The sequence below is a fragment of the Lepisosteus platostomus genome, chromosome 4 (genome assembly GCF_059453375.1).
Source record: "Lepisosteus platostomus isolate fLepPlt1 chromosome 4, fLepPlt1.hap1, whole genome shotgun sequence".
Taxonomy (NCBI): Eukaryota; Metazoa; Chordata; class Actinopteri; order Semionotiformes; family Lepisosteidae; genus Lepisosteus; species Lepisosteus platostomus.
The window spans coordinates 57349244-57363792 of record NC_142614.1 but is presented as its reverse complement, the minus strand read 5'-3'; the positions used below and the strand labels follow the sequence as shown (position 1 = coordinate 57363792).

The following is a 14549-nucleotide window of genomic DNA, read 5'->3' as shown; positions in this document are numbered from 1 at the left end:
TGCTAAGCAATTCCTTTAGTGTTTTGAATAATTATACCCTGTAAAAACAAATTATCTGGAAATCTTTAGAAATGCTAATGCAGAAATGCTTATTGAACAGCAGCTTTGTTACTATGTTTCACAAATGCAAGGGGCTTGCTAATTATTAACTAAACAGTGGGGGGGGGGGGGGAGGGGGGAGTAAAGTAAAGTAGATACTTCCATCATTGTTAATTTTCTACACATTCTACATTAAAACCAAATACAGTACATCTAATATTTGCAATATGTATTTAAACATAAGGTCAGTTGTTTTACCACTTACAAATTCAAAGTCATAACAATATGATAGCACCATATTGTTATACGACACATTGAGTGGTTGGTCACCACAATAGCAACAATGGGCTCTACTTGCAACTAAAGAAGGGTCTTTAAGTACCAGATCAAAATTCCATTATCCTGATCACTCCCATATGAACACAGGATCCTTTAACAAAAAAGAAAACACCACTCCTAATGTTGTGGTCTTGAGTCCCTTCAGTTTTACAATACTGGACATCTTAACCACTAACCTGCAACTACTTAATCACTAATCATAATTAAAAATTACATTATCGTTGCTGACAGCCAACAGCACACCACGGGCTACAGCCACAAGACGAACCATCTCCACAGCCCCATATTGGGATGTTATTCCTTTGGTTTCAGGCTTAATTAACAGGGCCTGTACCCAGCAAGTCACACCTGGGCTCAATTAGCCCCCTGGAATCACCTCAATTAACTTCAATTATTTTCTCCAAAAATATAAAAAAAACATGCAACTTAAGCCAAGCTGGAAGCTCAGAAAATTACTTTGGATAAAAATTGCATTGAATCCTAGGCTCACAATCAACTTGCCCCACATAACATAGGATAGCAGGATAGTTTTTCCGTTTGATATTCAGACCATTAAAGAGTGAGGCATATCAGAAAAGTATCTGCATAAAAGCTAAAAATTAAAACTACAATTAAACCACCATTCCTTTTTGAAAAAACAGTGTTCTGAAAAGTCTGAAAGTAGTTACAACAGCACCAAAGAGAGGAGGAAAAAAGGAATTTAAACTTCTTCAAAATGTGCAGGTGTTTAAAAATTAATATCACATGAAAGATAAAAAAGAGTGGATTGACTATTACCAAGATGTATATTGAGAGGTGATGAACTGAAAAACTGAAATAAAATGAAAAACTGGAAAAAAAACCTTGGGAAGATCTTTAATTTAATCATTAATTTATGAATGTAATTTAATAACTCAAATGTAAAGGATACTTTCACTCCAAAAGATACAAATATGCAATAGTATATAAATATATACTGTATATGTTTCACATATATTATGTATTATTATATACTTTATAAAAAATGTTTTTTGGGTGTGGTAGAGTAAAATAGGATTATTTTTTGCATATATCGTTGTGTATATGCATTTTGTTTTATAATTTCATTGTTCATTTTTCATATGATTATTCTGGAAAATATTTGATGGTAAAAAAACTAAAAAAATCTTCTCTGAAGTATACAGCACGTGATGCAAATGGCAACAGGAACCATCCATTCATGCAATAGCAAAAAAAAATGTTTGAAAAGAAAATCTGTTTTAAAAAATAAAGGATACTTAAATGTACTTGCATTTTTCCAATTCATTTAATTCAATGTCGGAATGCCACTACCTGAGAAATCCATTTAAATTCATCTGGCTTCATGTACAAACATCTTCTTTTAAAATATGAAATATTTGAGAAATGCAATATTTTCTATTGCTGTCTGTGAAATTGCATTGGGAAAAAAAACAGCCTAAGCCCTGCATAAGAACAGAATTGTACACCTACAATAGACTGCCCAGGCTGCTGAAATGATGTTTGCTAAAGAAATATTTCTCTTAAAAAGGATCTTTGGCCTTGGTTTCACACAGCACTAAATAAAATGAGGGTACTCACAAAAAGGGTTATAAGAATGTAATATCGAATGAAAGTATTGAATTAAATTCAAATTTCTTCCAAGGCAATTATCAATTATTTCTTTGATAGTCAAAAGTGAACACCACAACTCGCACATCTTTTTGAACAGGCTATGGACAGGGTCTAATTCCACATGAATTTCATTCTTCAACACTATTGGAACCCTTACTATGGGGTGGTGCTCTCCATGATGTTGTCAAACTCACTGATGACCATCATGTAAGTTGATTGTAAATTAATATTCATCTGAGAACATGACACATGACCACTGTTGCACCATATATCCATGTTGCACTGGTGCCATCTACAGTACACCAAGGTATTCTTGCCTGGTAAAGGGGATTGTTCATATTATAGGTAGCGCAATGTAAGGTTGAACCAGCATGTACTGTATGTCATTTCAAATGATACTCCTGCAGCCACTACAAGGAATATCACATTTCAGATTTGTTGATGTACTGTAGATTTCATATGTAACAGGGAATAGTGAGCCTAAGAACAACTGCATGGCATTGGATTCTCCCACTGAGGAAGGCCCACCTTTTAAGTGTAGCTGAAATCATTTATTTCATTTCAAGTAGTATTTAAAATTTGGGTGTCTTCCAAACTATAGATTCTTCTCTTGGCTCAGCTTCAAATGCTTGTAAGAACCTCCTCCGCAGTGTAAAATTGAAATATATTCTGCCTCAAAAATATGACTAAATACATTAAAATGGTTGCACTAATAAAAGCAAAAATAATGAGAACAAACTGTGACAGCTGTTGTGTCAGTTAACTTTAAAGGAACTTTGGTCCTTCAGAGTTAATGAGCATTCGGAGTTTTTGTTCAAATTGAGATGAAAATCACATGCTTAAATGATCGTAAGCTTTTCCAAGACTTTATAAACTGATGATCTATTATTTATGTAATAATATTGCTGCACTGAGGTTGTCCAGGAGCAGGGCTGGAGATGCCTGCAATAGAATAAAGAGCATCAATACTGGGGTGTGATAAAAAAAGGCATTTCTGCTTTCACGATTCAGAGATCTACTAAGCCATAGATCAGAAAATGAGTTAACTGCGTATCACTCTCCTTCATTCATTTCTAAAAACAGTAAGTGTGTGACCCAGATTCTTCATGTTTTCTGCCTTCTAGAATTACCTTGTTTGATAAGATTCAAACATCTGAATCACAATCTTTTCTGAAGTCCCCCATTTGATAATACAAATAACATTTGAAACATTTAATCTGAAAGCATTTTTTCTAAGAGAATCAAAGCTTTTAAGTGTAGAGAAGCACTCATTTTCTATTCACCTATACCTGTATAATTTTATAAATACTGCTTATACATTAGCTGATATCTAACACATATGAGAAACCAGACTTTTTTTGCCTCTTTCAGTACAGGAGTATCTGATCATTTTAAGCATTACAAGAATGACATCTTGAGTATTTTCCCATTTATGGTGCTATGACATGATCTTTCAAACTTTACAAATCAGTGAAAAACAGTTTTACTGTCCTAACATTGTTTTTCCACAAATGTTTGAAAGAAATTCTCAGACTCATTCCACAGCTTAGTGTTTTAATAGTGATGTCTTTTAAGAACACAAAATGATACGGCCATCCATACAGAACAGTTTACATTCCCATTCTAGAAAAAAAAATGACTGTAGTTTTCTTCAAAAACCTAAATGGTTCCATACAAATTTGATGATAGAATATCATTATCAAAATGTGAGGAAAAGAATTCAATACTATAATGTTAAATCATAAAAGCATAAAAAGCACTACACAATTCAACTAAGAAATAAAAAAAGATAAAGGCAAAAAAGATCAGTTTTTAAATTCTTGATTTCTCATCTTACAATTTAAAGACTGGACATTTTCTTATTGTTAGTTTGATATTACAAGTTGATTCAGAAATATATTCCTTTGAGGATCACAGTTTTGCAACTTTCAGAAATCTTGTGAAATCATCAATTCTTGTTAAATGTAAAATGGGACCAATTAGCCCTCTTGAAATGACTTACTTGAACTAAAGTGACTTTTTTTATTTAAGAAGACAGGTACAAGGAATGCGAGAAGTCTGTAACCATTGAATTCCAGGGTTCTAAAACACAGAGATAAACGGGAGCTAAGGGTACATTTCTTTTTCATGATCCAGTTGTTTTTTGATCACTAAAACAACCTACACAAAAAGAAAGTCAAAAACTGTTTTAGAAAGAAAATGTGCAGTACAGTTAAATTCAATCACCATCTAGCAAAAAATACTGTAAAATCCACCTGCATAATCAAATGTTAACAATTAAATCACAATACTATTTTTAAAAAAGAACATAAACATTAATGTTATTATCCATTCAAGTATTTCCCAATGAATAGCAAAAATACATATAAACTCTTCATTCCTGGATTCTTAAGCCATCTGCCTCAGGCAAAAATTTCTTACTGTCAGTCTTTTCAGCTCTGCCTAATTCAGGTATAGTGAAATCTTTCCATGGTCTCCCATTGTGGAATAAAGGGTTTATAAAAATAGGACCTAGGAACTTTTCAGAAAGTGCATTTCCCTAAAATGAACCATTGTCCTATAAGTCAAAGACAAAAGCCTTTCATAGCACTATGTACAGAGTCATATGCCAAACTGAGAATTAAATTACTTTATCGTGATGGCACCAATCAAAATAACCATGGTAACAGTCAGCTTAAAACTACAGAAACAAAGCCTGCCCCCCTCCCCCCATCACCAATAACCCCCCTTTAGCAAACCAACAACTACTAATGGGATTAATAGAAACATGCACCAGTATGACCAAGAAAGATTTTTATTCTGATAGTACCTACCTCTTTTAAGCAATATAAAGGATACAGTGGGATAATGATAAGTTGCAATACTAAGCTATACCTGCTGAACATTGTGTATCACATCTACGCTATTCCAGAATATAAAAGAAACCAATGCCCTCCATAACCAATAAGGTAACTTCAACAGACACTGTTTAAAAATAACTATAATAATATTTGACCAAAATGGGGAAATAATATACAACGACAAGTAAATAACCATTACAACACCCGTCTTTTACACCAAATAGCTTTAAAAAAATGTAAGTTGTATAAATCAAAATGTGGGAATAATTTGCATCCTTAACTTATCAAATTCTATTGTCATCTACGCGTGGACTGATATTTTTGGTTTTAACTGCCCATGTAAATAACAAATGTTTTGCATTTGTCCTTTGGTTTCACAAGTATGCATTTGAGGCTAAACATCAATGGAAAATTTTGTCTACAGTACATGGGCTGAATATTTTTTATTTAAATTGGTCTCTTAAAATTTAAGATAACCCAAAAACAAAATTCCACATATCTGATACAGAAATTAACCTGTACTTAAAGTATAAAAAATCCTATGAAAGTCCCACTCCACCTAATAAAGTGTATGGCACTTAATTCTAACTTATGGCTGGAGGAATTAAGCCTCTGTACAATTATACAGTATATATGAGGAGGTAATCTTATCTGAGATGTTTGCCTCACTTAATCAAACTGCTGATAAGCTACTCCTCCATAAATCCACACAAAAGAGAGAGCTGAGTTGGAGGTTTAAGTAGTCTTAATGATTGTATAACAGTCAACATTTTGTACAAATTTATTTACTGCCAAAACTAAGAAAAAGTGAATCTGTGTGCTTAGACTCTTGTAGTTTAGATGTATTCTGTACAAAGGCTATCTTTCATTATGAATTTCTTAATCTTAAAGAACAGTGAAAAGAAATTACACCCATGGTATTCTGTAATGGTACACAATTTCCTTCCTATTGCATAAATACCGACTCTCCAGTAAAAAAAGTAATCGTAATGCGATTAGCATTTGATGTTTCATCACTCAAGTGGGTGTACATCACAATAAAATATTAATTAAGAGAAACTGACATCTAGAGTTGAGCGGAGGAGTGCCATAATTGCTTAGTGCAATTCCATTACCTATATAAAATATGCTCAGGACTGTGATAAAGAGTGCAATCACAGAAGCAAACACAGAAAAAAAGAAAAAGTGCAATAGGTGCATTTAACAATATTCCCCATTACCAAGCTACAATTTTCAAAAGTCACATGAGGTTACATTATCAAGCACATACAGTACATTATTGCTAATCTTAAAGGATTCCATCTCTGTATTTAAAACATCTAAATCCCCCTATCAATAGCACATACTAACAAAAGTTTCTCTTCTCAAAAGAATCTGCAGATGTGGATTGATTGTGTAAACACAATTTTGATCCTATGTTAAAGAACACAGTTGAATGATAGCAACGTCGAGGATGTGTTGTCATCTGCTTAGGTTCAATCAGCTGTCTGTTTTGTCTCACTGATTTGTATTACCGGCTGAGCAGGCAAAAAACAGCCACGGAATCCTATGAGACTCAAAAAACAATGATAACTTTGTCTCTCTTCTTCATGTCTTGTTTCTGGTGAACATCCGTTCTCCTCTGAGAGTCAGATGCTGAAGCTGGTACTGCAGTACCTCAGTATCTGCAGGCTCCCTGATGCTCATTTTGTCCAAGTTGAGGTAGTCCAAAGATTTGGAATGAGCCCTCCTGCCCTTTAGGAGACAGAGAGGTAGAGGACCATGAAGGACTTTGCTAGGCTCCACAGAAGACTTGAGGCTATTCTCACCTGAACTAGGCATGCGTCTTCGTCTCCTCCCATTGACAGCTGGAATGTCGTAAGGCTGGTAGTATCGGCTCTTGGTTTTATAAACCCGGGAAGCCCGGTGCAGCCCCAAATCCAGAGGTTTTGTGCGTGGGCTGGGTAAGGCCTCTGCTGCATTCTTCTCGGTGCTTGACCATTTCTGAGCAAGTTTTAAAAGCTCCTCCCCGGTAGTGAAGCCCACAAGATAGTTGGAGTCCATGTGGAGGATCTGGTAGCCCGAGACCGTCCTTTTGATAGGAGAACATGGCGTACTTGAGCAACGAGGCTTCTCAGGTTCGGACTTCGATGGAGAATTGATCTCGCTGGAAGGTGCAGGCAGAATGGACATGGAAGTCCTGGAAACTCCACTGATATCCACCTCCATCTTTTAAGAGCTGACCTTGCTATCAGAGAGATGAAATACAGAATTAGCATGTGGCTGAGTTAATGACAGCTGATTTATTTGTAAAACCTTGACATTAAATTACAGCAGATTCTACACAAAATACATTTTTTTGTTACACTTATTTCTATATATATACAGGAGAAATTCACAAATTTGTCCATTGACCTCATCCCTTTTGATAGAAATGTTATTTCCATTTCCAAATATTTACCCATGGGACAAATGGTTAGGCTGCAATTTCTCAACAAATATTTATTCCAATTATTCTCAGAGGTGCTCAAAGTTAAACCTTTTTTTGGTGTCTCCACCCTTCCATAACATATTCATGTACTGATCACTGATAAACACAAAAATGTTTTTACATTGTTTTAAAACTTATAAATGGGCTTGTGTAAATAATTTCTTATGCCTGTAAGAAATAGGTCTATTTGACCTCAGTATTAAAAAAGCTAATTTTGTTTCACTTTTATAATATATTTCAGATTTTTTTTAACAGTACCCAAGCATGATTTTATCAGGTCATTGATAACTCTTTCATGATTTGTACAAGATCATTCAGTAGAATCTTTTTGACCGTTAGGTTTTCTTGAGCAGAAACAAATTCAGCTCAGGAATCACTACACCTAAAGGATCTAGATAATATTACTGTAGATGAACCTGATCAGGAATCAGGAATGCAGGATCTTAGGGTCACTGAGATCTTTCTCCTATCCTATTGTCCTGTCTGATTTTGAGAGGGACTGCCCAATTCGTGTCCTGGAGGGTTGGTACAGTACGTTAATGGATTTTCATTCCATCTCAGATCTTAATGAGCTACACCAGATGTTGATACCTAGAAAACCCAAACTCCAAGACCAGGACAGAAAACCTTTGATCTAGAGGTGTTGCAGGATTCCGCACAGTACCACTTTGAATTTACAAACTCTAATTAGCTATACCCACATGACTGGGAACAGCCAATTGTGTGTTTTTCCTGTATTGGATTTCAGCTACAAACCCCGTTACCACATATAAGGGCGAATCAGGAAGCATAGGCAGACTTTTCCCAACTCATTCAACCTTGAGGCATTCAGCTTTTAACATGTCACAGACAACACAGCCTCATACTGGAGGATTACAGTCGACTGGAAGAGAGACATGTCCCTCTCCAACAGCACCAATTGTCGGAATACAACCGGAAGCTGAGAGAGCCCTAACTGACAAATCCTGCCCTACCCTCAGCAGCGCTCAGCCAATTGTGAGCTGCAGGAAGGAATTCCAGTCACAGTGGGCTAAGATAAGATAAGATAAGATCACTTTTTAGCCATATACAATTTCTTGCACTAGGACATTAGGCTTGCATTAGCCTAGTGACATGACCCATGCTTGAACTCGTGACTGTGCTTGGGCAAGGGCCTTTGCTGATTGAGCTACTCAGGAGGCCCTATAATATTGTTACATTTCAATCCTGGACAGAATCTACAAGAAAACATGCAATAACGTATTATAATGAGCATCCTACAGAACATTAACCAAAATCGAATCCATCCTGGCCAAAATTCCTGCCAGTACAGTGTAGAAGCAGTATGGAGTGCTGGTTAAAACTTTGAACTCTTGATCCAAAGGCTGTAGGATGAAATCCCAAATGTGGATGTTTCTGATTATATTTAAATTTAGATCTCTAAATAAACATATTTAATTAAAACATTATTATTCGCAGAGCACTGTACACTGTACATATCCCTCAATGACAGTGTCTTGCCTAAAGGGACTTGAAAGGATAAATTCAACACAGACACATACCCGATTGCTAACATCCAAACCTGTTCAACCAAGCATGGGATAAGGATTAGTCCCATCAAGAAATGAACCAAAACACCAGACACTAGAATATAGGTCAGGGTGATCTAAAATTTACAAGCTGACAATATTTGACAAAGAACACACCAAAGCAAAATAATCAGATTAAACTTTAAATAGCTTAGCCTTCAATAATGCCAAGCTCTTTTCCTGATGTTTCCTGATGTTTACAACAGAGAGGACAAGCAAAAAAAAAAGATTACATTTTATTTTAGTTGACATTTGAGCTATGTATAATGTTTACAAAGGAAGAATATGGTTTACAGCTAAGTAAACAATTGCCAAACAATTGCTTATCAGATTTTTGGCTTCAGTAGATTTTTGGAACCAAATTAGAAAAACCTGTCATGTCCACTGTAATCTGTCGGTAGTAGTAGAACAAGCTTCCATCACCTTCACAGTAAACCAAAGAAATTTACTTACTGTATGTGCAAACACATTCATTTTTCCCCAATATTGTTGGTAAAAATATTATATACCAGTAAAGAAAAATATTAGATACATTTCAACATATTTCAGAAAATGTGCTACGGAAGGCTGAATTATATAACAATAGGCAAATTACATATTGACATATTAGAATATGTCCTGCTGTCTCAGAGATGCCCTCTTCAGATGCACAGTGTTCTTGAACTGGACATCCAATGCAAGTTGGAAACATGCCAAAGCAACAACTTTGATCAATAACATGCAGAGGTGAAATATGTGGTGAGAAGGTCAAAAAAGCAAACTGAATCTGCACTATGTTATTTGATTTTATGAATATCTGGAGCTAAGCAAACAGGCTTGTTCACTGGTTCACTGCATCCTGTGGCATTCCTTCAGGCCTTCACAGTGATGCTGCAGGGTACCTAAAGCAATCAGCTGTACACACCGAAAAAGAAGAACACTGCATCTACCCCAAGACAAGTACATTTCTAAAGGATTTCCATTGGGAATGGAAAATCTTTTGAAGAAAAATTTCATGTGAAATATCGGACATGTTAAAAACATAATGAAAGGCTCTGTTGTTATTTCCAAGCCAAGCTATAAACAATTTAGCGAGTTGACTCCTTTCAGTGTCCAGTAATAATACTACACAAAGTAAACAAAACTTAGCTATATTCAAACTTACTTAAGTAGATGGACAACACATACTTGCTTAATGTTTTTAAATTAAAAATAGTTATTCAAAAAAAAATCAGGTCAAATAAGATATGACTTAGAAACTGGTGTCAAATGCATTTAAACATTAAAAGAAAAAAAATTGCATAATTACATGTTCCTTTCTTCAAAAACAACACTGCTACTTGCCAATGCAAATTTTCAAGAGTCCTCTAACCTCTTCTTTAATACAATGGAGAACACCCATACTGTGCACGGAGGATATAAGAAAACAGGTGTTAGGCTGTCACTTCTCACAATGTACCATACACACTACAAAACTGTGGCATTGTAGGTAAGCAAGGTAAGCAAAAACATCAAATGGAACAAAATCTAATCTAGCCTAGAAATAAAGAATGGATGAAGAACAATATATGAAATGTCCACTATATTAAATCTTTACACTATAGTGTAAATCTAGCACACATACATGATTCAATCCCTTACTTTTGATCAAATAATAGTATTTATTGACCTGATGATCTCAATGTGTCCTAAATGGCCTTCGGAAACCAACTATAGTTTGTTTTTGGCACCTACAACTCGCTCTGTTCTCATTTGTTTCCATAGTTCTTCCTCGCTGAGCACAACGTAATCCCCTATGCCTTTTTGGGTCGTCTCCTAACCTCCTCCATCAGTTTTAAAACACACGGGGCACATAACTGCTAGGTCACACAAGATCAGAACAGAACCAGTCAAACCTAGCCAGCATGTTTATAGAAGACAGGAGAAAACTGGAGCACCCAGCAGAAACACAAGCCCCACACCCTAGCATTACACTATTCAAACCATTAGAAACCATACTAAAACCATTACATTAGGACCTTAAAATGAATAATAAGGCATAATACATGATCATATGGACAGTAAGGATTCAAGGATTAACATTAGTTTAAATGTACTGAATACTTCATTTGCAATTAATTCAAGACAAAACCACAGTGCCAGCTGTCACTTTGTAAAGACCTTCTACTTGCTTCACACCCACTACTCAAATGGGAATTGTCTAACATTCAATAGAAATGCAATGAATCAGCAATGGCCCACTCTCACCCCTATAACTTCACACAAAGTCATCAATATTCCTGACCCATTTATTAAAAAAAACAAACGGTGGCCTTTAAATGCTGATTCTTCCAAAAAATGAGCAGACTGAAATGGGAAATGATTTTGTAAATCTTATGTTTTCACAAGCAGCTACAAAAAAACACCTTTCACAACTCCTCATCAATACAGAATATAGAGTAGAAGCAGTGTGAATGGACAAGTAGCCTTTTCCTTTCACATAGTTTGCTCAGTCCTGCAATCCTCTGTACATAGCTTAGAGTTCCTAACCAAAAAAACAAGAGCAAGCTGTGTGCAGAGTAACACCCTATCAGATTATCCCAGAGGATTTCTTCTTATTTGTATTTTTTACTTCTAAAGTTCAAATGTGGTTCTTATCATACAAATATATTTTAAAAGACTTAGAAACACAGGATTTACTGATGAATAAAGAAATATCACACATTTTTCAAAACCTATAGAAGACGCTTATGATTCTTTTTTCAGTCAGTAATGTCAGGAGAAAAATTCTGTTTTGCCTTCAAATCACGAGCAGCTCTGAATATATACATTGTCTTACCTGCAGTGATCCAAAAGTAAAGCACAACTCATTCAGTTTCACCCTCTCAAGGCTTATGCATTCAGTAAGCAGAGAAGAAAATGTGTCAGCAGTGCTACAGCCATTTAAGGGAGGGGACATCTGAATAGCTAATCAAAAGGAAGGTCATCTGTGAAATCGTATGTATTAAACTGATTAGGAGAGAGGCCTTTTGTGTCTACATGTAATGTAAGATGTAACAGACACTATCCTGGTCTAAAATACTTTTAGGATATGTATCTTTTTATGCGTTACATATGATGCATTTCTACAGATTCTAAGATGTACCCCACCACACCATCCATCCAATTATTTTTAAAAAGTCCACATTATTTTTAAATCAGCATGAAAGGAAAACCGAATGCACATTATTTTAACGTGTTAGTGAAAGGTTCTTATAAATGAGAATTTACCTCGGTCCTAATAAAATTAAAGCATAGGTAAAGGTTAGCCAATCTAATGTTAATTCTGCCTATACATTTTAAAAAACTCTTGATGAATCGCAAGGTGGAAACGTGTTTAAATCATCGACATTTTTTTAAACCTTGTCGACATCTGTGCTGCACAGTTTTTCAGTTGTCAGCAAACACAGTGACGATGCGGAAGACAAACAGAATCAAACACAGAGGCCCAACAGCGCATGTTTGTTCAGTTCAAAGACAATTAAACCACAGGACAGTGACATTACATTCCCCCATTTACCGTATGTTTGTCGACTATGGTCACAAATAACTGGTTAATTACAAAAATGACAATCCATAAACCAAAACCAAACCAGTCCCATCATATCAGATACATACAGTACTGTATATAACCCCACCCTCAACGGCAGCATTTGTCCTACACTACACAGAAAAGGAAGTCAGTGCATCAATGTTTTAGCGCCGCGTAACCTGAACATAACGAACCACTTGACAAATGAAAAAACACGATAGTCACAGTAATTCAGTATGCTCATTATCGCTTATTCAATAGTAATTCTGTATGCTCATTATTATTTTTTTCTGCGTTCTTTGGCTTTACTGATTACCAGTTTCCATAACACTGCAATAAAAAAAGCCCTGAACGGGAATTTTTTTAATATTGTATCGTAACGATAGAACATTTTGCGATGCATTTTATTGTATAATAATCTAAAACAACAACAAAAAAATGTACAAACCTTTGAACAGAGCGCAGATGTGAAGCTACCCAAATGCAAAGTAAGACGGATCTAGGGATGAGACCTCCAAGCTCTTCCGACGGTCACATGACACAGTGAGCTCATCTGGGCAGGACTTGCTCACAGCCAAGCTGTGGGACGTTGTGCTACGTGAGAGGAAATTAGTGAGAAGTAAATAAACACGTATCAATGAGGGTTTAGGGGGCATTGAAACAGATTTCTTAAGAAGAACGGGTATTCGGACTAGTGAAGGACTGTGTCAGGCCCGTTTCAGACGGTTTAAAGTGTAATTCTGAATTTAACGTGGTACAGTAGCTGTGATGAAGCATGTGGAGTAATTGAAAGTCATATTTTTTTTTGTGCAATGCTTGTATACAGTAAGTGTGATAGATAAGGGACTAATAAATATCCCAAAACCGTTGATTTGAAACGTTAAATTTAAAGTCTGTAGTTTTTTATTAAAAGGTTTTCATTAACGTTTGCGTGTTTAAATACGTGTATTTAACACATCTGGATTCAGTGTAGCAGGGCTTGGAGCACAGAGCTACTGTACATTTGCAGTGTAAACATGCCCCTCTTTACGGAACGGACACTACTGCAGTCTGGGGGCTCGTTGTCTTCATGGGATGCTTCTCATTTAACACTGCAGTCTAACCGATTGGTCAGTGGCTTTTTCGTATGTTTTTTAAATCCACTGTCATTTTAAAAGTCAGTTTAATTACAAGCTTCTGCTGGATGTGGAAGCATTTCAAGCAACTGTTAGCTTTTATTCTGCTGTACATGTAAAAAAAATCATTGAGAAGGATAAGACAGTGGGGGAGTGTTTGACAAAGCAGCCCTTACTCTTTTATTGGTAGGAATTCTCCCATTGTACTGTACTGGAATAAGGTTTAACAAATCTGTGACCTCCCTGTCTTGTCTCTTTGGGCCAATTTAATCATTTCCTTCATTCAGCTATGAAGTCAGCCCATTGTAATTTTGGTTTCTGTACTCTTCCAACAATGCCCCAAAGTTGTATCCTTTCATTTATTTTTTGACAGTTTTCCAAACCTGCTGTAATACTGTCACCTTCCAAAATCATTTTGCAGTTTGAATTTTATAGCAATTTCTTTGATGGAGAAGTTGGAAATATCCCTCACTATTGAATTCACTCCGATGTGAGTTTACTCAGAAAGTCTGTTGTCATGAAGCTCAGGATTCATCCACCATCCATTTTCTCATCACTTCATCCAATTCAGTCATTGTGGCTGATTGGGGAGCCCACAAGTCACACCACCTCACCAAGATTGATGGGGAAGTCCAATCGAGACAGTCTGTACAAGTGTTTTTATCGGTATAGGACTCTAAAAGTACTGATTGATGACAGTATGACTGCGACATTAATCATATACTGGGATCTCATTTTCTCTATGAGCAATAGGACAGAATCTCACAAGATGACAACCAAGTGTGAAGCATACATCACAGACATACAGCTTATTTCCTAATATTACCACACACATACTACTAATCTGTAACTTTCACGGTAGAACCCCTTTCGATCAATTCTGTTGAAGACCAAGGCTAATCAGCATAATGAATTTACCCATGTAATACCTTTTTGATAAAATGTCATTTCATCTGCAGACAACTAGTGCTCAGTATTATAGTTATTACCACTCTGTGGTATTCTGCTTTATCTTATCAGTGTTTAGACCAGACAGAT

General features: G+C 35.8%; 1 protein-coding gene across 1 annotated transcript; it reads right to left on the bottom strand.

The window, feature by feature from the left end:
- Positions 1-3526: 3526 nt before the first annotated feature.
- Positions 3527-12999, bottom strand: macir (macrophage immunometabolism regulator). Its single transcript, XM_088629998.1, has 2 exons — positions 12845-12999; positions 3527-7056 (listed from the first exon to the last, which is right to left on the bottom strand). The coding sequence occupies exon 2, from the start codon at positions 7035-7037 to the stop codon at positions 6417-6419; it is 621 nt and encodes a 206-aa protein (XP_088486124.1). The 5' UTR covers positions 7038-7056; positions 12845-12999; the 3' UTR covers positions 3527-6416.
- Positions 13000-14549: the final 1550 nt, after the last annotated feature.